General features: G+C 46.2%; 1 protein-coding gene across 2 annotated transcripts; it reads right to left on the bottom strand.

Moving 5' to 3' along the window:
• Positions 1-3501: 3501 nt before the first annotated feature.
• LOC137368906 (beta-1,3-galactosyltransferase 5-like) lies at positions 3502-22725 on the bottom strand. 2 transcript variants are annotated; one of them, XM_068029183.1, is made up of 3 exons: positions 22656-22725; positions 13795-13839; positions 3502-6753 (listed from the first exon to the last, which is right to left on the bottom strand). In XM_068029183.1, the coding sequence occupies exon 3, from the start codon at positions 6488-6490 to the stop codon at positions 5474-5476; it is 1017 nt and encodes a 338-aa protein (XP_067885284.1). In that variant the 5' UTR covers positions 6491-6753; positions 13795-13839; positions 22656-22725; the 3' UTR covers positions 3502-5473. The 2 variants fall into 2 exon arrangements, with proteins under 2 accessions (XP_067885284.1, XP_067885285.1); XM_068029184.1 differs by lacking the exon at positions 13795-13839.
• Positions 22726-22930: the final 205 nt, after the last annotated feature.

Genomic DNA, 22930 nt, shown 5'->3' with positions numbered 1-22930 from the left:
ATTTACTTTAATGCAAGAAGCCTTACAGGTAAGGCAGATGAACTCAGAGCATGGATCGGTACATGGGATTGTGATATTATTGCTATTACGGAAACGTGGTTGAGGGATGGGCAGGACTGGCAGCTCAATGTTCCAGGGTACTGATCCTTCCGGCATGACAGAGGTGGAGGTTAGAGAAGAGGGGGAGTTGCACTATTGGTTAGGGAGGACATCACAGCAGTATTTAGAGAGGATATCCCGGGGGGAACGTCCAGCGAGGCCATATGGGTAGAACTCAGAAATATGAAAGGGTGATCACTTTGATGGGATTATACTATAGGCCCCCCAATAGTCAGAGGGAAGTGGAGGAGCATATATGTAGGGAAATCACAGATTGGTGTAGGAATTATAGGGTTGTAATAGCAGGTGATTTTAACTTCCCTAGTATTGACTGGGACTGCCTTAGTGCTAAGGGATCAGATGAGGAAGAATTTGTTAAGTGTGTTCAGGATAGTTTTCTGAAGCAGTATGTGGATGGCCCTACTAGAGAAGGGGCTACACTCAACCTCCTCTTAGGAAATGAGGATGGGCAGGTCGTTGATGTGTCAGTGGGGGAGTACTTTGGGACCAGTGACCATAACTCTATTAGCTTCAAGATAGTTATGGAAAAGGATAAGACTGGTCCTCAGGTTGAAGTCCTAAATTGGAGGAAGGCTAATTTCGATGGCATCAGACAGGAACTCTCAAAAGTTGAATGGGAGAGGCTGTTTACAGGTAAAGGGACGTCTGGCACGTGGGAGGCTTTTAAAAGTGAGATAGGAAGAGTTTAGGGACGGCATGTTCCTGTAAGATGGAAGGGCAAGGCTGGCAAGTTTAGGGAACCTTGGTTGACGAGGGATATTGAGGGTCTGGTCAGGACAAAGAAGGAGGCATATGTCAGGTATAGGCAGCTGGGATCAAGCAAGTCCCTCGAGGAGTATAGGGGATGTAGGACTACACTTCAGGAAATTCGGAGGGCAAAAAGGGGCCATGAGATTTCCCTGGCAGATAAGATAAAGGAGAATCCTAAAAGATTCTATAAGTATATTAAGAATAAAAGGGTAGCTGGGGAGAGAGTAGGTCCCCTTAAGTATCAGTGTGGCAATCTATGTGTGGAGCCACGGGAAATGGGCGAGGTTTTAAATGAATACTTCTCATCCGTATTTATCGTGGTCATGGAAGCGAGTGAGTTCAAGGGAAGGAACACCGATATCCTGGAGCATATCAACATTACAAAAGGAGGAGGTGTTGGAGGTTTTGAAGCGCATTAAGGTGGATAAATCCCTAGGGCCTGACCAGATGTATCCTAGGATGCTATGGGAAGCAAGGGAGGAGATTGCTGGGGCCCTGGCAGAGATTTTTGTATCATCGTTAGCCACGGGTGAGGTACCGGAAGACTGGAGGATAGCTAATGTTGTGCCTTTATTTAAGAAGGGCAGCAGGGATAAGCCAGGGAACTACAGGCCGGTGAGCCTTACATCAGTGATAGGAAAATTATTGGAAGGGATTCTGAGAGACAGGATTTATATGCATTTGGAAAGGCATGGTCTGATTGGGGATAGTCAGCATGGCTTTGTGCGTGGGAATTTTGTCTCACAAATTTGATTGAGTTTTTGGAGGAGGTGACCAAGAGGATTGACGAGGGCAGGGCGATGGACGTTGTCTACATGGACTTTAGCAAGGCCTTTGACAAGGTCCCGCATGGTAGGCTGGTCCAGAAGGTTCGAACACATGGGATCCAAGGTGAGCTAGCAAATTGGATACAAAATTGGCTTGGTGGTAGGAGGCAGAGGATGGTAGTGGAGGGTTGTTTTTCAGATTGGAGGCCGGTGACCAGTAGTGTGCCACAGGGATCGGTGCTGGGCCCTCTGTTGTTTGTCATATATATTAATGACTTGGATGTGAATGTAGGGGGCATGATTAGTAAGTTTGCAGATGACACCAAAATTGGTGGTATAGTGGACAGTGAAGAAGGTTGTCTAAGGTTACAACAGGATATGGATCAACTGGGAAAGTGGGCAAGGGATTGGCAAATGGAATTTAACGCAGACAAGTGTGAAGTGATGCATTTTGGGAAGTTAAACCAGAGCAGGACATATACAGTGAATGGCAGGGCACTGGGGAGTGTTCTTGAGCAGAGAGACCTTGGGGTGCAAGTACATAGTTCCCTGAAAGTGGCAACACAGGTAGACAGGGTGGTGAAGAAGGCGTATGGCATGCTTGCCTTCATTGGCCGAGGCATTGAGTACAAGAGTTGGGACGTCATGTTACAGTTGTACATAACGTTGGTTCGGCCGCATTTGGAGTACTGTGTGCAGTTCTGGTCACCGCACTACAGGAAAGATGTGATTAAGCTAGAGAGGGTGCAGAAAAAATTCACAAGGATGTTGCCTGGTTTGGAGGGCTTGAGTTACAAAGAGAAATTGGATAGGCTGGGTCTGTTTTCCCTGAAGCGAAGGAGGCCGAGAGGGGACATGATAGAGGTATATAAAATTATGAGAGGTATAGATAGGGTAGATAGCCAGAGTCTGTTTCCCATGGTAGGGGTGACTAAAACTAGAGGGCATAGATTTAAGGTGAGAGGGAGGAGGTTTAAAGGGGATCAAAGGGGTAAATTTTTCACACAAAGAATAGTGGGTATCTGGAATGAGCTGCCTGAGGAGGTGGTGGAGGCAGGAACAGTAGCGACCTTTAAGAGGCATCTGGACAGGTACTTGAATGAGCAAGGCATAGAGGGATATGGAATTAATGCAGGCAGGTGGGATTAGTATAGATAGGCATTATGGTCGGCACGGACGCGGTGGGCCGAAGGGCCTGTTTCTATGCTGTACGACTCTATGACTATTACATCTAGGGCGCCTTCCTTTTGGCTTGCTGGATTTTCTCCCAGCTCTCAGCTGGACAGGCTTTAGTAATGTTTTTTCCTGGGTATCTCTCTCTCTGTCCAGAGAGCTACCTTTTAAGCTAAAAATCTCTCACATCTTACTTCTGTTGGGAGGCACAGATCTTCCTCCCTGTGGTGACTGACAATGGCTGTGATGTGGCTACTTCACATTTTGAAGCCTATTGTCCACTTTTTCTTTTTAAAATAAAAGTCCTTTTTTAAAATAACTCTTCAGGTCGAGTTGTTGTATTTTCAATCTCTCCATTTTATGTAGGCGTAACACTCATACTCAAGCACGTCGGCCACAATCTCCCCTCCACCACCTCCAGTCCCCCTGAATACGCTACATTCCTCAATCAGGAATCAGTTGGAAATCCCATTAACACCCATCCAATCAAATTATTTATTCGCTGCATTCTTCCTGGTAAAGACAACAGATTTGTTAAATTCCAATGCTTGTACAAATTAAAATGTTTGAAACATTACATTAGTTTCTCCTGCCTCTGCCCTGACGTACTTGGGCTGTTCAGGTGTCAGAAAGGAGGTGTGTTCTTACTTATAATTTATTTCTCAAATCAGTAGGGTCCATAAACAGTAACTATAAAATGTCACAGATTTATTAAATATACAGCACTTAACAATCAGGGGAGGGGACTCAAACATGTCACAATTCCAAGCTGCTTATACAGGTTGATCAGACCTTAACGAAATTCTACACATCTGTTCTAACATTCACTTCTTATACCTTTGTCCTTACCCACTTCTGTGACAATCTCTCTAATATATGAAACAAAAATTAAGCAACAACCTCATGTAAGGTGAATTTTAGGACTTGTTCCACAGAGACTTACCAAGGGGGTGAATTTCCTCAGGAATTCTCGTGCTCCTCCGCCTTAACTTTGGGGGTAACCCCTTTTTTTTTGTAAAAACACATTAAATGGGCTTTACACCGGAGTTCCGACATAGTTACACCGCAGGTGCAGGTGATGTCCAGAGCAAGTTCACCCCATGACTTCCACACTCATTCCCTCATCTTTTGCCCCTGCTCTGTCCAACCCCTCCCTGTTAGAGAAAGAAAGGTTCTTCACCTCCAGCTCACCTAGAGACAGAAGACCCTGATTCTGGGCTGGTATCTGTGCAGATTTTACACTGAAACACTCAGCTACTCGGTGTTGTTGATCCAAGCACCTGAACCAGCTTAACTGAGCAACATGCGCCAACTTATAAAGAAAGACTTGCATTTATCTCGTGCCTTTCACAACACCAGGATGTCTCAAAGCACTTTACAGTCAATTAAGTACTTTTGAAGTGTAGCCACTGTTGTAATGTAGGAAACACAGCAGCCAATTTTCACAGCAAACTCCCACTAACAGCAATGTGATAATGACCAGATCATCTATTTTTGTGATGTTGGTTAAGGGATAAATATTGAAATAGTGCAGTCTGATCGACATGTGAGGGGAGATGCGGCCTCACTTAAGCCTATCGTCCAAAGGACAGTATCTCTGACAGTGCAGCGCTCCCTCAGTACCGCACTGGAGGGTCAGCCTAGAACTTGTGCTCAAGCCTCTGGATCGGAATTTGAACCCATGACCTTCTGACTCACAAGTGAGAGTGTTACCCATTGAGCCATGGCTGAGTGTACCAGCCAGAGAGTCAACTCTCCAGGAACATGGTCATCCCAATATTCACTAAGACTATAATATTCTCTCTCAGGATGTGGGCGTTGCTGGCAAGACTGTCATCATTGCCCTTTATAAGGTGATGTTGGGCCTTCTTGAACTGCTGCAGTCACTGTGATTAAGGTGTTCCCACAGTGCTGTTAGGTATACAATTCTGGGATATTGATCCAGTGACGATGAAGTAACGGCAATATATTTCCAAGTCAGGATTGTGTGTGGCTTAGAGGACAACCTTGGGGGCGATGGGAGTTCTCATGCAATTGCTGCCTCACCCTTCTAGGCAATGAAGGTTGCAGGTTCGGGAGGTGTTGCCCAACATGTCTCATGCCAGCTGTAGCCGCGGTGCACCGCTGCCGGATGTTAAGGTTCAGGTCTGGGGATACTCTTATAAACCTTACACCGAATGGATGAGCATGCGGTCAACGTCCAACTTCTGAGATGGCAGTTAGTCACGCAAAACTGCACAATAGCCAAGGTTAGCACAGTCAAGAGTCCAGTAGGGAGTCCATTCTCCCAGTGGCTATCTGCACGATTTTTTGTTTTCCATTTCACAGGAACAGGAGGAGGCCATTCAGCCTCAAGCCTGTTCTACCATTCAGTTAGATCATGGCTGATCTGCATCTCAACTCCATCTACCTGTCTTAGTTCCATAACCCTTAATACGCTTGTCCAGCAAGATCTTATCGGTCTCAGTTTTTAATTGACCCCCAAGCCTCAAGGAAGAGAGCAGGAGATTTCAACTACCCTTTGTGTGAAGAGGTGCTTCCTGACATCACCCCTAAACGCCCTAGCTCTAATTTTAATTTTAAAGTTGTCCCCCTTGTTCCGGACTTTGCCCACCAGAGGAAATAGTTTCTCTTTAAGATGACGATAGTGTAGATCAACACCTTCAGCTCCACCTCGTGATGTCCGGATGACCAGAACAAGCCGTCCGGGCCTGGACCATGTTATTATGGGCTACCTGTTGCTCCCGAGTGCTGAGGTGATGAATGACCATTAAATACCTGTAGTTGCACACTCTCCAGTTCACATTGTGCTTGGTGAAGCGGCTACTCGATAGCACTGGGATCCCAGCCGCTTCTGCCAGGATTCCAACATAAGCATCCTCGACGGGAATCGGGCGGATGAATGTCGCCAGTCTCAGGATCGCGGCAGCAGCATCCAGCGAGAGGACGTAGCCCATGCCGCTGACATAGGGAGGGTAGCGTTCATTCCCGTAGTCCTGCTGTGACACATACCATTTGCTCCAGGGATTCCGGATGACTTCCCTCTTCTCAGCCGCAAAGAGAGAGCCCACGTAAAGTCCGGTCCTAATTGGGTTGTCCCTGGCCAGAAAGCGAGGCAATCTATCCGTGTTCACGAAGCAATCATCATCGGTTTTGAGGATGTATGCAGGCTTACAAGTGCCCACTGCCCACTTTAACCCGTGCATGACTTTTAGCGTTAGATTTCTGTAAGTGTCCAAGTAGCTTCCGACCAACAGGTCCTGGAATTCGTCCTGCTCCAATCGGATTAGGTTGGCTGCTCCTTCTTCAGAAGCCTGGCCAACCAAGAAGACCACTTGCCAGGAATAGGGCCTCACCTGCCACTCCTGCGCCCACGTGTGGCGGATGGTGTTCCTACGATTAACGTTGGGCTGGGCCGATGTCACCAGGACCAGCAAGGCCTGCCCCTTCTCGCAAGGAGGAGGCTCATGTCGCTGACTACACAATGCCTCAAAGTCAATCCCGGAGCTCCTGTCATCTTCTCTCGTACTCTTCACTTGCTCCAGCAGCGTGTGGAGGTCCCTCACTGGCCAGCCAGATTCCTTAGTCAGCCTCCAGGTCGCACGCAAACTTAAGATCAGAAAGGCAGATGTCAGGAGCAACGTGAGCACAAGCACTTTAAAGTAAGTTCTTAACTTCATTGCTTTACTGCAAAGAGTTACAAATCCCTGGAAGCAAGGAAGGAATATTCATCTCCAGAATGGTTGGGTTAGAAGCACACAACGCCCAACTCTGTTGATGTAGCTGCAACCTTGCATCAGGATTAGGAACAGGCAGAAGCATCTGCATTCTTCCCCTTCCCTCTCTCTCACCACCTCAGGACATCTCAAAGCACTTTACAGCCCAAGAGGTATGTTTGAAGTAAAATCAGAAAATGCCAAAAACACAGGAGGTCAAGCAGCATCTGTGGAGAGAGAAAAAAAAACAGAGTTAATGTTTCAGACCTGTCATCAGAGCTGGAAGAAGTTCCAGATTTAATCATTTTTAAGCAAATACAAAGGGAGGGAAAGGGGGGAGGGGAGGAAAGAACAAATCTGTGATGATGGAAGGCAGGAGTCATTATAAGACCATAACATGATAGAATTCCTCATTAAGATGGAGAGTGAGAGAGTTGATTCCGAGACTAGGGTCCTGAATCTAAATAAAGGAAACTATGAAAGTATGAGGCACGAGTTGGCTATGATAGATTGGGGAACGTTACTTAAAGGGTTGACAGTGGATAGGCAATGGCTAGCATTTAAAGAGCGCATGGATGAATTACAACAATTGTTCATTCCTGTCTGGCACAAAAATAAAACAGGAAGGGTGGCTCAACTGTGGCTTACAAAAGAAATTAGGGGTAGAATTAGATCCAAGGAGGAGAAATATAAAATGGCCAGAACAAGCAGCAAACCTGAGGATTGGGAGCAGTTTAGAATTCAGCAAAGGAGGACAAAGGGATTGATTAAGAAGGGGAAAATAGAGTATGAGAGTAAGCTTGCAGAGAACATAAAAACTGACTGTAAAAGCTTCTATAGATATGTGAAGAGAAAAAGATTAGTGAAGACAAATGTAGGTCCCTTACAGTCAGAAATGGGGGAATTTATAATGGGGAACAAAGAAATGGCAGACCAATTAAATACATACTTTGGTTCTGTCTTCACAAAGGAGGACACAAATTACCTCCCAGAAATGTTGGGGAACATAGGGTCTAGTGAGAAGGAGGAACTGTATGAAATCAGTATTAGTAGGGAAATGGTGTTAGGGAAATTGATGGGATTGAAGGCTGATAAATCCCCAGGGCTGGATAATCTATGTTCCAGAGTACTTAAGGAGGTGGCCCTAGAAATAGTAGATGCATTGCTGGTCATTTTTCAAAATTCTATAGAATCTGGAACAGTTCCAATGGATTGGAAGGTAGCTAATGTTACCCCACTACTTAAAAAAGGAAGTAAAGAGAAAACAAGGTATTATAGGCCAGTTAGCCTGACATCAGTAGTGGGGAAAATGCTAGAGTCCATTATAAAAGATGTAATAGCAGAGCAGTTGGAAAACAGTGACAGGATCGGACAAAGTCAACTTGGATTTACGAAAGGGAAATCATACTTGACAAATCTACTGGAACTTTTTGAGGATGTAACTAGTAGAATAGATAAGGGAGAACCAGTGGATGTGGTGTATTTGGACTTTCAGAAGGCTTTCGATAAGGTCCCGCATAAGAGATTAGCATGCAAAAGTAAAGCACATGGGATTGGGGGGGTAAGGTACTGACACGGATAAAGAACTGGTTGGCAGACAGGAAACAAAGAGTAGGAATAAAGGGGTCTTTTTCCGAGTGGCAGGCAGTGACTAGTGGGGTACCGCAGGGATCAGTGCTAGGGCCCCAGCTATTCACAGTATATATTAATGATATAGATGTGGGAATTAAATGTAATATGTCCAAGTTTGCAGATGACACAAGCTGGGTGGGAGTGTGAGCTGTGAGGAGGATGCAGAGAAGCTCCAGTGTGATTTGGACAGGTTGAGTTAGTGGGTAAGTACATGGCAGATGCAGTATAATGTGGATAAATGTGAAGTTATCCACTTTGGTGGCAGAAACAGAAAGGCAGATTATTATCTGAACGGCGACAGATTGGGAAAGGGGGAGGTGCAGCGAGACCTGGGTGTCCTTGTGCAACAGTCGCTGAAAGTAAGCATGCAGGTGTAGCAGGCAGTTAAGAAGGCAAATGGTATGTTGACCTTCATAGCAAGAACATTCGAGTACAGGGGCAAGGATGTCTTGCTGCAATTATACAAGGCCTTAGTGAGACCACATCTGGAGTATTATGTGCAGTTTTGGTCTCCTTATCTGAGGAAGGATGTTCTTGCCATGGAGGGAATGCAGCGAAGGTTCACCAGACTGATTCCTGGGATGGCGGGACTGACGTGTGAAGAGAGATTTGGGGTCGATTAGGTTTGTATTCGCTAGAGTTTAGAAGAATGAGAGGGGATCTCATGGAAACCTACAAAATTCCAACAGGACTGGACAGACTAAATGCAGGAAGGATGTTCCCGATGGCGGGGGAGTCCAGGACCAGGGGTCACAGTCTGAGGATAAGGGGTAAGCCATTTAGGACTGAGATGAGGAGGGATTTCTTCACCCAGAGAGTGGTGAACCTGTGGAATTCTCTACCACGGAAAGCAGTTGAGGCCAAGTCATTAAATATATTCAAGAAAAAGTTAGATATAGTTGTTAGGGCTAAAGGGAGCAAGGGATACGGGGAGGAAGCAGGAACAGGGTACTGAGTTTGGATGATCAGCCATGATCGTATTGAATGGCGGTGCAGGCTCGAGGGGCCGAATGGCCTACTCCTGCTCCTATTTTACGATGTTCCTATGAGTGATTAAATGACAAAAGGGTGATGGTGCAAGGCAATGGGAGATGGTAATTGTGCAAGTAAAGAAAGTATGAGTCCAGAGGAGGTATAAATGGTTACAGCAGAACCATTACTGGCAACTACTGTCCCAGAAAATAGGAACGTTGGTTATGATCTGAAATTATTGAGTCCGAAGGCTGAAAGTGCCGAAATCAAAAGAGGTGCTGTTCCTCGAGCTTATGTTGAGCTTCACTGGAACAACGTAGGAGGCGCAGAGGACAGCGAGGCCAAAGTGGGAGTGGGGCAGAGAATTAAAGTTTTAAAATGTCCTCACTGTTATAATGTAGGAAATGAGCAGAACAAAGAACAAAGAACAAAGATAATTACAGCACAGGAACAGGCCCTTCGGCCCTCCAAGCCTGCGCCGATCCAGATCCTCTCTCTAAACATGTCGCCTATTTTCTAAAGTTCTGTATCTCTTTTCTTCCTGCCCATTCATGTATCTGTCTAGATACATCTTAAAAGACTCCATCGTGCCCGCATCTACCACCTCCGCTGGCAATGCGTTCCAGGTGCCCACCACCCTCTGCGTAAAGAACTTTCCACGCATATCCCCCCTAAACTTTTCCCCTTTCACTTTGAACTCGTGTCCTCCAGTAATTGAAACCCCCACTCTGGGAAAAAGCCTCTTGCTATCCACCCTGTCTATACCTCTCATGATTTTGTACACCTCAATCAGGTCCCCCCTCAACCTCCGTCTTTCTAATGAAAATAATCCTAATCTACTCAACCTCTCTTCATAGCTAGCGCCCTCCATACCAGGCAATATCCTGGTGAACCTCCTCTGCACCCTCTCCAAAGCATCCACATCCTTTTGATAATGTGGCGACCAGAACTGTACGCAGTATTCCAAATGTGGCCGAACCAAAGTCCTATACAACTGTAACGTGACCTGCCAACTCTTGTACTCAATGCCCCGTCCGATGAAGGAAAGCATGCCGTATGCCTTCTTGACCACTCTATTTACCTGCGTTGCCACCTTCAGGGAACAGTGGACCTGAACACCCAAATCTCTCTGGACATCAATTTTCCCCAGGACATTTCCATTTACTGTATAGTTCACTCTTGAATTGGATCTTCCAAAATGCATCACCTCGCATTTGCCCTGATTGAACTCCATCTGCCATTTCTCTGCCCAACTCTCCAATCTATCTATATTCTGCTGTATTCTCTGACAGTCCCCTTCACTATCTGCTACTCCACCAATCTTAGTGTCGTCTGCAAACTTGCTAATCAGTCCACCTATACTTTCCTCCAAATCATTAATGTATATCACAAACAACAGTGGTCCCAGCACGGATCCCTGTGGAACACCACTGGTCACACGTCTCCATTTTGAGAAACTCCCTTCTACTGCTACTCTCTGTCTCCTGTTGCCCAGCCAGTTCTTTATCCATCTAGCTAGTACACCTTGGACCCCAAGCGCCTTCACTTTCTCCATCAGCCTGCCATGGGGAACCTTATCAAATGCCTTACTGAAGTCCATGTATATGACATCGACAGCCCTTCCCTCATCAATCAACTTTGTCACTTCCTCAAAGAATTCTATTAAGTTGGTAAGACATGACCTTCCCTGCACAAAACCATGTTGCCTATCACTGATGAGCCCATTTCCTTCCAAATGGGAATAGATCCTATCCCTCAGTATCTTCTCCAGCAGCTTCCCTACCACTGACGTCAGGCTCACCGGTCTATAATTACCTGGATTATCCCTGCTACCCTTCTTAAACAAGGGGACAACATTAGCAATTCTCCAGTCCTCCGGGACCTCACCCGTGTTTAAGGATGCTGCAAAGATATCTGTTAAGGCCCCAGCTATTTCCTCTCTCGCTTCCCTCAGTAACCTGGGATAGATCCCATCCGGACCTGGGGACTTGTCCACCTTAATGCCCTTTAGAATACCCAACACTTCCTCCCTCCTTATGCCGACTTGACCGAGAGTAATCAAACATCTGTTCCTAACCTCAACATCCGTCATGTCCCTCTCCTCGGTGAATACCGATGCAAAGTACTCGTTTAGAATCTCACCCATTTTCTCTGAGTCCAAGCATAACATTCCTCCTTTGTCCTTTAGTGGGCCAATCCTTTCTCTAGTTACCCTCTTTCTCCTTATATATGAATAAAAGGCTTTGGGATTTTCCTTAACCCTGTTTGCTAAAGATATTTCATGACCCCTTTTAGCCCTCTTAATTCCTCGTTTCAGATTGGTCCTACATTCCCGATATTCTTTCAAAGCTTCGTCTTTCATCAGCCGCCTAGACCTTATGTATGCTTCCTTTTTCCTCTTAGCTAGTCTCACAATTTCACCTGTCATCCATGGTTCCCTAATCTTGCCATTTCTATCCCTCATTTTCACAGGAACATGTCTCTCCTGCACGCTAATCAACCTCTCTTTAAAAGCCTCCCACATATCACATGTGGATTTACCTTCAAACAGCTGCTCCCAATCTTCATTTCCCAGCTCCTGCCGAATTTTGGTATAGTTGGCCTTCCCCCAATTTAGCACTCTTCCTTTAGGACCACTCTCGTCTTTGTCCATGAGTATTTTAAAGCTTACGGAATTGTGATCACTATTCCCAAAGTAGTCCCCTACTGAAACTTCAACAACCTGGCCGGGCTCATTCCCCAACACCAGGTCCAGTATGGCCCCTTCCCGAGTTGGACTATTTACATACTGCTCTAGAAAACCCTCCTGGATGCTCCTTACAAATTCTGCTCCATCTGGACCTCTAACACTAAGCGAATCCCAGTCAATGTTGGGAAAATTAAAATCTCCTATCACCACCACCCTGTTGCTCCTACATCTTTCCATAATCTGTTTACATATTTGTACCTCTATCTCACGCTCGCTGTTGGGAGGCCTGTAGTACAGCCCCAACATTGTTACCGCACCCTTCCTATTTCTGAGTTCTGCCCATATTGCCTCACTGCTCGAGTCCTCCATAGTGCCCTCCTTCAGCACAGCTGTGATATCCTCTTTGACCAGTAATGCAACTCCTCCACCCCTTTTACCTCCCTCTCTATCCCGCCTGAAGCATCGATATCCTGGGATATTTAGTTGCCAATCATGCCCTTCCCTCAACCAAGTCTCAGTAATAGCAATAACATCATACTCCCAGGTACTAATCCAAGCCCTAAGTTCATCTGCCTTACCTACTACACTTCTTGCATTAAAACAAATGCACCTCAGACCACCAGTCCCTTTATATTCATCATCTGCTCCCTGCCTGCTCTTCCCCTTAGTCACACTGACTTCATTATCTAGTTCCTTACAGGCTTTTGTTACTACCTCCTTACTGTCAACTGACCTCAATTGGTTCCCATCCCCCTGCCACATTAGTTTAAACCCTCCCCAACAGCGTTAGCAAAAGCACCTCCAAGGACATTGGTTCCAGTCCGGCCCAGGTGTAGACCGTCCAATTTGTAATAGTCCCACCTCCCCCAGAACCGGTCCCAATGTCCCAAAAATCTGAACCCCTCCTTCCTGCACCATCTCTCAAGCCACGCATTCATCCTGACTATTCTTTCATTTTTACTCTATCACGTGGCACTGGTAGTAATCCTGAGATTACTACCTCTGAGGTCCTACTTTTTAACTTGGCTCCTAACTCCCTAAACTCTGCTTGTAGGACCTCATCCCGTTTTTTACCTATATCATTAGTGCCTATGTGCACAATGACAACTGGCTGTTCACCCTCCCCCTTTAGAATGTTCTGCAGCCGATCTGAGACATCCCTGACCCGTGCACCTGGGAGGCAACATACCATTCGGGAGCCTCGTTTTCGACCACAGAACCGCCTATCTACTCCCCTTACAATCGAATCCCCTACGACTATAGCCCTTCCACTCTTTTTCCCGCCCTTCTGAACAGCAGAGCCAGCCACGGTGCCATGGACCTGGCTACTGCTGCCTTCCCCTGGTGAGCCATCTCCCTCAACAGTATCCAAAACGGTATACTTGTTTTGGAGGGAGATGACCGCAGGGGACTCCTGCGCTGCCTTCCTGCTCTTTCTCTGCCTTTTGGTCACCCATTCCCTTTCTCCCTCAGCAATCCTAATCTGCGGTGTGACCAATTCACTAAACGTGCTATCCACAACCTCCTCAGCATCGCGCATGCTCCAAAGTGAGTCCATCCGCAGCTCGAGAGCCGTCATGCGGTCTAACAAGAGCTGCAGTTGGACACACTTCCTGCACGTGAAGGAGTCAGGGACATCAGCCATGTCCCTGAGCTCCCACATTGAGCAAGAGGAGCATGACACGGGTCTGAGATCTCCTGCCATTTTTAATCTTAAATTTAACTTAGTTAAATGAAAAAGGAACGAAAAGTTTTTACCAATCACAATAAAACCAGAGAAATCGAAAAAGCCTTACCTTATAAACACCCCACCGAGTCCTTTTTTTTTGGTTAGAGGAGGAGGGCGGGTGGGAGACACGACAAGTGTGGTGTCTCGGGTTCAGAAACCGCCCAAATATATAGTGTTTTACTTACCCAGCAGCCCCCTGGCCTCCGCCGAAAAACAAAAGGAAATTAAATTTACTTTCAAACTGACCTTCCCAGCTGCTCACTCGCTCACACTCTGCTCCCGAAAAAGCTGCTGCAATGAAAAGAAGCAGGGAGAGAAAACATCTCAGCAACATGCCACTTCCGAAAGGGTGAGATTCCTACACTCTTCACATAGCCAGCATGTCTCCCAGTTACTGAAATAGCCCCAACTTTGCTGATCTTTAAGGGAGGAGCAAAGGGAGAGAGAAGTCAGTACAGTGGATCAAGTGGAATGTGCAGCATTCAGCGATCGGTTTTAAACATCAGTCAGCTCAACCTCTAGCTGATTGACAGAGCACGTGTGGTAACGCAGAGCTCTGCAGCAATATCTGTCGACGATCGGCGAAGGGGGGAAACTCAATCAGTCATCGTGAATCAGTTATCCTGATGCAAGTTGAGGACTCCTCCTAACACCAATGTGACATTCCGCATCTTTCCCTTCTTCTCCAGTGCTGTTCTTGTTTGAAGAGTTATAAAAAGCAGTAAACACAGATAAGTGCAAGTATTCCAGCTGGTGGCATCTGTGCTACAACAATTCTGTATTCTGCTCTGTCTCTGTCACAAGGCTGGGCTGAGTCAACCCTGGAGACCTACAGAGAAGCAACGGAAGTGTAGGAGAAGTTTTACAGCACATTACAGGCCATTCAGCCCAACATGCTGCTGTTTATGCTCTACACAAGCCTCCTCCCACCCTACTTCATCCAACCTTATCAGCATATTCCATTCTCCCTCATGTGTTTCCCTTTAAATACATCTATACTATTTTACACTTTTGGTAAAGAAGTTCTCCTGAATTCCCTATTCGATTTATCTGATATTTACGACCTCTAGTTTTGGACTCCCCCACAAGTGGAACCTTTCAATATCTTAAAGATCTCTATCAGCTCACCCCTCAGCTCATCTTTTCTAGAGAAAAGAGCCTTTATTGATAAGTATATCCTCTGGTATCATTCTACTGAGTATTTTTGTCATTGCTATAACATGGAGACCAGAACTGTTCACAACACTAGAAGTGTGGTCTAACCAAGGTTCAGTACAATTTTAGCATGAGCTCTCTTTTTAATTCTATCCCTTTAGAAATGAACCCCAGTACTTGGTTTGCTTTTTCTTTAAGTCTTTAGTTTATTAACCTGTGTCAATACTTTCAGTGATTTGTGTATCTGTCCCCTTCGTGCTTTCTGCTCCTCTACCCCATTTAGACTCGTAATATCCAAGCAGTTTGTGGCCTCTTTATTCTTCCTACAAAGTGCATCACCTCACACTTATTTATATTAACCTTGCACTTACAGAATCATAGATTGATACAGCACAGGAGAGGCCATTCAGCTCTTTGAAAGAGCTACTCAATTAGTTCCATTCCCCGGCTTTTTTTTCTCTGTCAGGCAAGCCCCCCCCCCCACCTGCCAAGACTGAGGCACACATTATTTCGCCACATGAACATTAAAACTTAAAATTGCAAGCCCCTGACTGGAAATAAATTTGCATAGTAAAAGGCAGTGTTGGAACAATGGGGACCCAGTCATTGCTTCCCCAATGCAGAGAAGAAGTGGTCAGACCAGTTTTAGTCACATGACTGATTGATGGAGTTTTTTTGAATTTGAACTTTGAACAGGGAAAAAAATCAAAAAGCACTTTTCTCCTGGACTGAGAACACCTCTCTCCTGTCTGCTCTCATCTCACTCTCACCAGCTTCGGAAACAATTGAAGACACATGAACCCCAAGAGAGAAAAGTCTCCTACAGTGAACAAGGGTTAAGAAGAATACTGGGCCTCAACAAAAAGTAAGAGCTGTCTACAATCAAGGACTCTACAGCGAGCTGGAAACACAGAAACAGTAACAAGAAACCCCCTTTTAGAGACTGCCTCAAACCTCTCCATTTTATTTTTCTTCTGCTCTTTTCTGTCCCTATTTGCATGTGTGTATCACTGTGCATGCTAGCGTGGGCGCATCGTATATCCATAGGCGTTAACCGTATTAGAGTTTAAGTTTAAGGTTCAATAAATTTTACTTTTCTTTAAACAAAAGAAAACCTGGTGTGCTCATTTCTTTGCCTTATAATTGGAAAGTGGTGAACAAGGATTCACCAAGCGGGAGCTCAAAACACAGTGTGTTTAAAAATCAAACCCTGTTACAGGACTCCTAGATACCTTTCTCACCTGGTCATAACAGAAATTTGGGTGCCAGCGTCCGGAATTTTACCCACAGACGAACGTGTGAAATTAGAAGTGGAAAGCTGGATGGCAGAGAGTCCCTCGTGCCCCCTGCTAGTCCCAGAGTCTCTCTGCTAACTAACTCTCTCTCCAACTCCAATCAATGCAAATCATGCCAGTTCTATTTTGATAAAATCCCCAAATTACACTCCACCCCACTGCACTTGAGTGACAGCACAAAGCCACATAGGAACAGATGGAGGCCATTTAGCCCTTCGACCCTATTCCGCCATTCAATAAGATCATGCAGTTGATGTGGTCTACATGGATTTTAGCAAAGCTTTTGACAAGGTCCCACATCGCAGACTGGTTAAAAAAATAAAGTCCCATGGGAGCCAGGGAAATGCAGCAAGGTGGATACAAAATTGGCTCAGTGGCAGGAAACAAAGGGTAATTGTTGATGGGTGTTTTTACAACTGGAGGGCTGTTTCCATTGGCGTTCCACAGGGCTCAGTACTGGGTCCCTTGCTTTTTGTGGTATATATTAACAATTCGAACATAAATGTCGGAGACTCGATCAAAAGGTTTGCAGACGACACAAAGATTGGCCATGTGGTAGATAGCGAGGAGGATAGCTGTAGGCTGCAGGAATATATTGATGGTCTGGTCAGATGGGCAGAAAAGTGGCAAATGGAATTCAACCTGGAGAAGTGTGAGGTGATGCATTTGGGGAGGTCAAACAAGGCAAAGAAATACACAATTAATGGGAGAATTTCGAGAAGTGTAGAGGAAGTGAGGGACCTTGGAGTGAATGTCCACAGATTCCTGAAGGTAGCAGGACAGGTCGATAAGTTGGTTAAGAAGGCATATGGAATCCTTTCCTTTATTAGCTGAGGTACAGAATATAAGAGCAGGGAGGTTATGCTGGAACTGTATAAATCATTGGTTAGGCCACAACTTGAGTAGTGTGTGCAGTTCTGATCACCTCATTACAGAAAGGATGTAATTGCACTAAAGAGAGGGTACAGAGGAGATTTACGAGGATGTTGCCAGGACTTGAAAAATGCAGCGATGAGGAAAGATTGGATAGGCTGGGGTTGTTCTCCTTGCAACAGAGAAGCCTGAGGGGAGATCTGATTGAAATGTACAAACTTTTGAGGAGCCTGGATAGCGTGGAGGTGAAGGGTCTATTTACCTAAGCAGAGAGGTCAGTGACTAGGGAGCATAGATTTAAAGTGATTGTTAGAAAAATTAGAGGGGAGATGAATGGAGGACAGCAAATGTGGTACCATTATTCAAGAAGGGTAGCAGGGATAAACCAGGTAATTACAGGCCAGTGAGTTTAAAATCAGTGGGAGGGAAACTATTGGTAAAAATTATGAGGGACAGGATTAATCTCCACTTGGAGAGGCAGGGATTAATCAGGGATAGTCAGCATGGTTTTGTCGGGGAGATTGTGTCTAACTAACTTGATTGAATTTTTCAAGGAGGTGACTAGGTGTGCAGATGAGGGTAAAACATTTGATGTAGTCTACATGGACTTCAGTAAGGCTTTTCATAAGGTCCTGCATGGGAGATTGGTCAAGAAAGTAAGAGCCCATGGGCTCCAGGGTAATTTGGCAAATTGGATCCAAAATTGGCTTAGTGGCAGGAGGTTATGGTCAAGGGTTGTTTTTTGTGATTGGAAGCCTGTGACCAGTGGTGTTGCGCAGGGATCGGCGCTGGGACCCCTTGCTGTTTGTAGTGTACATTAATGATTAAGACGTGAATATAGGAGGTATGATCATTAAGTTCGCAGATGACACGAAAATTGGTGGTGTCGTAAATAGTGAGGAGGAAAGCATTAGATTACAGGACGATATAGATGGGCTGGTAAAATGGGCGGAGCAGTGGCAAATGGAATTTAATCTGAGAAATGTGAAGTGATGCATTTTGGGAGGACTAACAAGGCAAGGGAATATACATTGGATGGTAGGACCCTAGGAAGTACAGAGGGTCAGAGGGACCTTAGTGTACTTGTCCATAGATCACTGAAGGCAGCAGCAGAGGTAGATAAGGTGGTTAGGCAGGCATATGGGATACTTGCCTTTATTAGCCGAGGCATAGAATATAAGAGCAGGGAGGTTATGATGGAGCTGTATAAAACACTAGTTAGGCCACAGCTGGAGTACTGTGTACAGTTCTGGTCGCCACACTATGGGAAGGATGTGATTGCATTGGAGAGGGTGCAGAGGAGATTCACCAGGATGTTGCCTGGGCTGGAGCATTTCAGCTATGAAGAGAGACTGGATAGGCTAGGGTTGTTTTCCTTAGAACAGAGAAGGCTGAGGGGAGATATGATTGAGGTATACAAAATTATGAGGGGCAAGGATAGGGTAGATAGGAAGAAACTTTTTCTCTTAGCGAAGGTGTCAATAACCAGGGGGCATAGATTTAAGGTAAAGGGCAGGAGATTTAGAGGGGATTTGAGGAAATATTCTTTTCACCCAGAGGGTGGTTGGAATCTGGAACGCACTGCCTGAAGGGGTTGTAGAGGCTGGAACCCTCACAACATTTAAGAAGTATTTAGATGAGCACGTGAAACGCCTTAGCACACAAGGCTACGGGCCAAGTGCTGGAAAATGGGATTAGAATAGACAGGTGCTTGATGGCCGGCATGGACATGATGGGCCGAAGGGTCTTCACCAAGTGGGTAGTGGGGGTCAGGAACTCACTGCCTGAAGGGTTACTTGAGGCAGAGACCCTCAACTCATTCCAAAAGAGTCTGGATATGCACCTCAAGTGCCACAATCTGCACAACTACAGACCACATGTTGCAAGGTAGGATTAGAATGGGTGGATCGTTTTTCGGCTGGCACAGACACGATGGGCCTCTTTCTGTGCCTTAAACTTTCTACGATTCTGTGGCTGATCTGAGACGGAACACCACATACCTGCCTTTGCCCCATATCCATGAGATAATAAAAATCTATCAATCTCAGCTTTAAAATTAACAACTGATTTAACATCAATTGTTATTTGCAGAGGAGAATTCCAAACTTAACCCCCCTATATTTGTAGAAGTGTTTCCTAATTTCACTCCTGAAAGGACTGGCTTTAATGTTTAGACTAAGCCACCTAGTCCTAGACTCCCTAACCAGCAGAAATAGTTTCTCTCTAACTTTGATCAAATCACCCTGTAACCTAAATTCCAGGGAGTACAACTCGCATTTGTGTAATCTCATCTCATAGTTTAACCCTTGGACTCCAGATATCATTCTTGTAAATCCAGACTGCATTCCCTCCAAAGCAAATTCTTTTCTTTTGGGCCTCCTTATCTCGAGAGACAATGGATACGCGCCTGGAGGTGGTCAGTGGTTTGTGAAGCAGCGCCTGGAGTGGCTATAAAGGCCAATTCTGGAGTGACAGGCTCTTCCACAGGTGCTGCAGAGAAGGACTTATAACCCGTAACTGCTGCCTTCCGTGTTGTTTCAGTCGCTGTGAGGCAACTATGGAGTGACCTCTCCATGGCGCATGCCTGGGCAAATTTATGGAGGTTGAGAGTTGCCCAGTTGTCAAAACCCCCCTCTCGGCCTTTCTGGTGGGGTCCAAAGGAGTGCAGGACACAACGTTTGGCACCAGTATGGCTGCAGGAACTGCCGGAAACATGCCAAAGGTGACACATGACCGCCTACGGGGTTCCGCTCCGGATTTTCTGTTAGGGTTTACTCCCTTAGCCTTGGTCTCTCCCGAAAGCAAATATATCATACAAAAAACCAGGATAAACTCAGCCAAACTGACACATGTTGCCAGCACAAATCCGCTGCCAGACCCAGCATAACCTCAACAACAACTTGTCTTTATATAGCATGATTAATGTAATAAAACATCCTACGGCACTTCACAGAGGCATTTTAAAACAAAATTTAACACAGAGCCACAGAAAGATTTATTGGGGTTGGTCAAAGAGATAGGTTATAAGGAGTGTCTTAAAGGAGAGAAAGAGAGAGAGATAGGAGGGGAATTACAGAGCTTGGGCCCTAGGCAGTTAAATGCATGACCCTCAGTGGTAGAGTGATTAAAATTAGGGATGCTCAAGAAGCCAGAATTAGAGGAGCGCAGTTATCTCAGAGGGTTGTGGAGCTGGAGGAGATTACAGAGATAAGAAGGGGTGAGGCCATGGAGCAATTTGAACACAAGGATGAGAATTTTAAAATTGAGGCATTGCTTAACCAGGAGCCAGTATAGGTCAGCGAGCACAGGGGTGATAGGGGATTGGGACATGGCGCGAGTTAGGACGTGGGCAGCAGAGTTTTAAATGACCTAGTCTACGGAGGGTACAACGTGGGAAACCAGCCAGGAGTGCATTGGAACAGTCAAATCTAGAGGTAACAAAGGCATGAATGAGGTTTTCATCAGCAGATGAGCTGAGACGGGTGAAGTTGGGCAACGTTAGAGGTGGAAATAGGCGGTCTTAGTGATGGCACGAATATGAGGTCAGAAGCTCATCGCGGGATGATATGTGACACCAAGGTTGCGAACAGGCTGTCTTAATTTCAAACTTTTGCCAGGGAGAGGGATGAAGTCGTTAGGCTAGGAAATGGAGTTTGTGGAAGGGGGGAAACAAAACCCATGGCTTCAGTCTTCCCAATACTTAACTGGAGGAAATTTCTGCTCATCCAGTACTAGATGTTGGATAAGCAGTCTGATAGGTTAGCAACAGTGGAGGAGTCGAGAGAGATGGTGGTGAGGTGGTGAGTGTCATCAGCATACATGTGAAAATTGACAGATGAGGAGAGATTAGTTCACTTTTGTCACAGTCACATAATTGTGACTTTGATAAAAGCCATTTCGGTACTGTGGCAGGGTGGAAATCTGATTGCAGGAATTCAAACATGGAGTTCCAGGAAAGACGGGCACGAATTTGGGAGGTGACAACACATTCAAGGGCAGTTGATACAGTTCCGCACAGCAGACTTGAGAGCAAAGTTATAGCTCATGGAATAAGCCGGACAGTAGCAACATGGATACGGAATTGGCTGACTGACAGGAAACAAAGAGCAGTGGTTAAGGGATGTTTTTCGGGCTGGAGGAAGGTTTGTAGTGGAGTTCCCCAGGGGTCAGTGTTGGGACCCTTGCTTTTCCTGATATATATAGGTGATCTAGACCTTGGTGTACAGGGCACAATTTCAAAGTTTGCAGATGATACAAAACTTGGAAGCATTGTAAACTGTGAGGAGGGTAGTGTAGAACTTCAAAAAGACAAAGACAAGTTGGTGGAATGGGCAGACAGGTGGCAGATAAAGTTCAATGCAGAGAAATGTGAAGTGATTCATTTTGGTCAGAAGAACATGGAGAAACAAGATAAAATAACAAAGTGACTCCTGATGCAGCAGCCCACAGACATCATCAGAGCACTCCAAGTTGCACAGATATGCAAACGGTCTCCTGCTCTCAGTGAGATGCTGCACATGTGCAGCCTTCATCTTTCCAGGACTAATTGGCGCATGCACAGGAAAACATCGTCCCATAACGCCAACATCATCGAACGGCTGAATGAGGCACTTTGAGGTTGGAGCTCGATCCCCGCTACTCGCTTCGCGCCACTCAGCTACTCTCCAGCTTCAGCTCCAGGCCTCGACGCTTTCTCGCCCCCTCAGCCACTTGCTCCAGACCTCACCACTGGTCCCCCCACTCCGCTTGGCCAATTGTTCCCCGCTCCTCGCTTCCCACCCACCCCCACAAACACTCGCTCCAGGCCGCGCCACTTTCCTCCTCTCGGCCCGTCGCTCCTAAGTCGCCCTATCACCCCTCGTGGCCCGCCTTGCTTCTTTGGGTGGCGTGCAGAGAATGATCGAACGTGGGAGTGAGTGGCCGAGAGTACGGAAGCGGCACGGCCTGGAGCTAGCGTCTGGAATTGGGGGGGGGGGTGGGGAAAAGCAGGGAGCGAGCGGCTGGAGAGCAGGTGGGCGGGGTGGGAGGGAAGTGGGGAACAATCGGCTGAGGGGAGGGGAAGGGGGGGAGCAGTGGCAAGGTCTGGAGCGAATGGCTGAGGGAGGGGGGGGGGGGGAAATGGCAAAGCTGTAATGAGTGCTTAAGGGAAGGCAGTGGGAGCCAGCAGTGAAAAAACAGGTGCAGGATGGACTGATAGAGGGGATTTTTTGGGTTAAAATTGTTTATCTGTGATAAATTGAGCAGCAGCATCTTTAATCCTGCCTGAACGTGCAGACAGCGACGATTCAGTGGAAGAGGCTGCATTTGCGCATGTGCTACTACTGCACCACCTAGTGGTTGCGTTGTCAGCAAACGTAGCCACAAAATAAAGGGTACGAAAGAAGAGAGGTATTCAAAATCATAAGGGGTATGGACAGAGTAGATAGGGAGAAACTGCTCTCACTCATGAAAGGATAGAGAATGAGAGCCACAGATTTAAAGTAATTGGTAAAAGAAGCAAAAGCCACATGAGTAAAACTTTTTCAGGTTTGGAATGCACTGCCTGAGAGTGTGGTGGAGGCAGGTTCAATTGAAGCATTCAAAAGGGAATTAGACTGTTATATGAAAAGGAAGAATACGCAGGGTTATGCAGAGAAAGTGGGGGAGTTGCACGAGGTGAATTGCTCATTCAGAGAGCCAGTACAGACACGAGGGGCCGAATGGCCTCATTCTGCACTGTTACTATCTTGTGACTTCACACACAGACCAAGCACAACCTGATACACACATAGACCCAATACAGACCTCCTGGCAGACAGAAGTGCTGGAAAACGCTCTCCCTCTTGCTGGTTCCGTGTTGACTCCGCTAACTAACTCGACAACGCCAACTCTCCGCTCCATCGGTCACACCCTCTCCATGATGGACATCTGCTTTCTCCAATCAGTGCACCGCCTGCTTTGCTTGACAGCTGTTGGACGATGCAATGCTCCAATGGTTGGAGGGGGCTGGATGGTGAATTCTCGCATTGCTGGGAATCTGGGACATGCTCCGTCGAGTTGGATCAGTTTACCCAGTGGGT

This window comes from Heterodontus francisci, chromosome 4 (assembly GCF_036365525.1).
Source record: "Heterodontus francisci isolate sHetFra1 chromosome 4, sHetFra1.hap1, whole genome shotgun sequence".
Lineage (NCBI taxonomy): Eukaryota > Metazoa > Chordata > Chondrichthyes > Heterodontiformes > Heterodontidae > Heterodontus > Heterodontus francisci.
This window is presented reverse-complemented; position numbering and strand designations above follow the sequence as displayed.

Excerpts from the sequence above, each read along its gene's own strand:
- LOC137368906 (XM_068029183.1), bottom strand. The coding sequence starts at position 6,490 with ATGAAGTTAAGAACTTACTTTAAAGTGCTTGTGCTCACGTTGCTCCTG.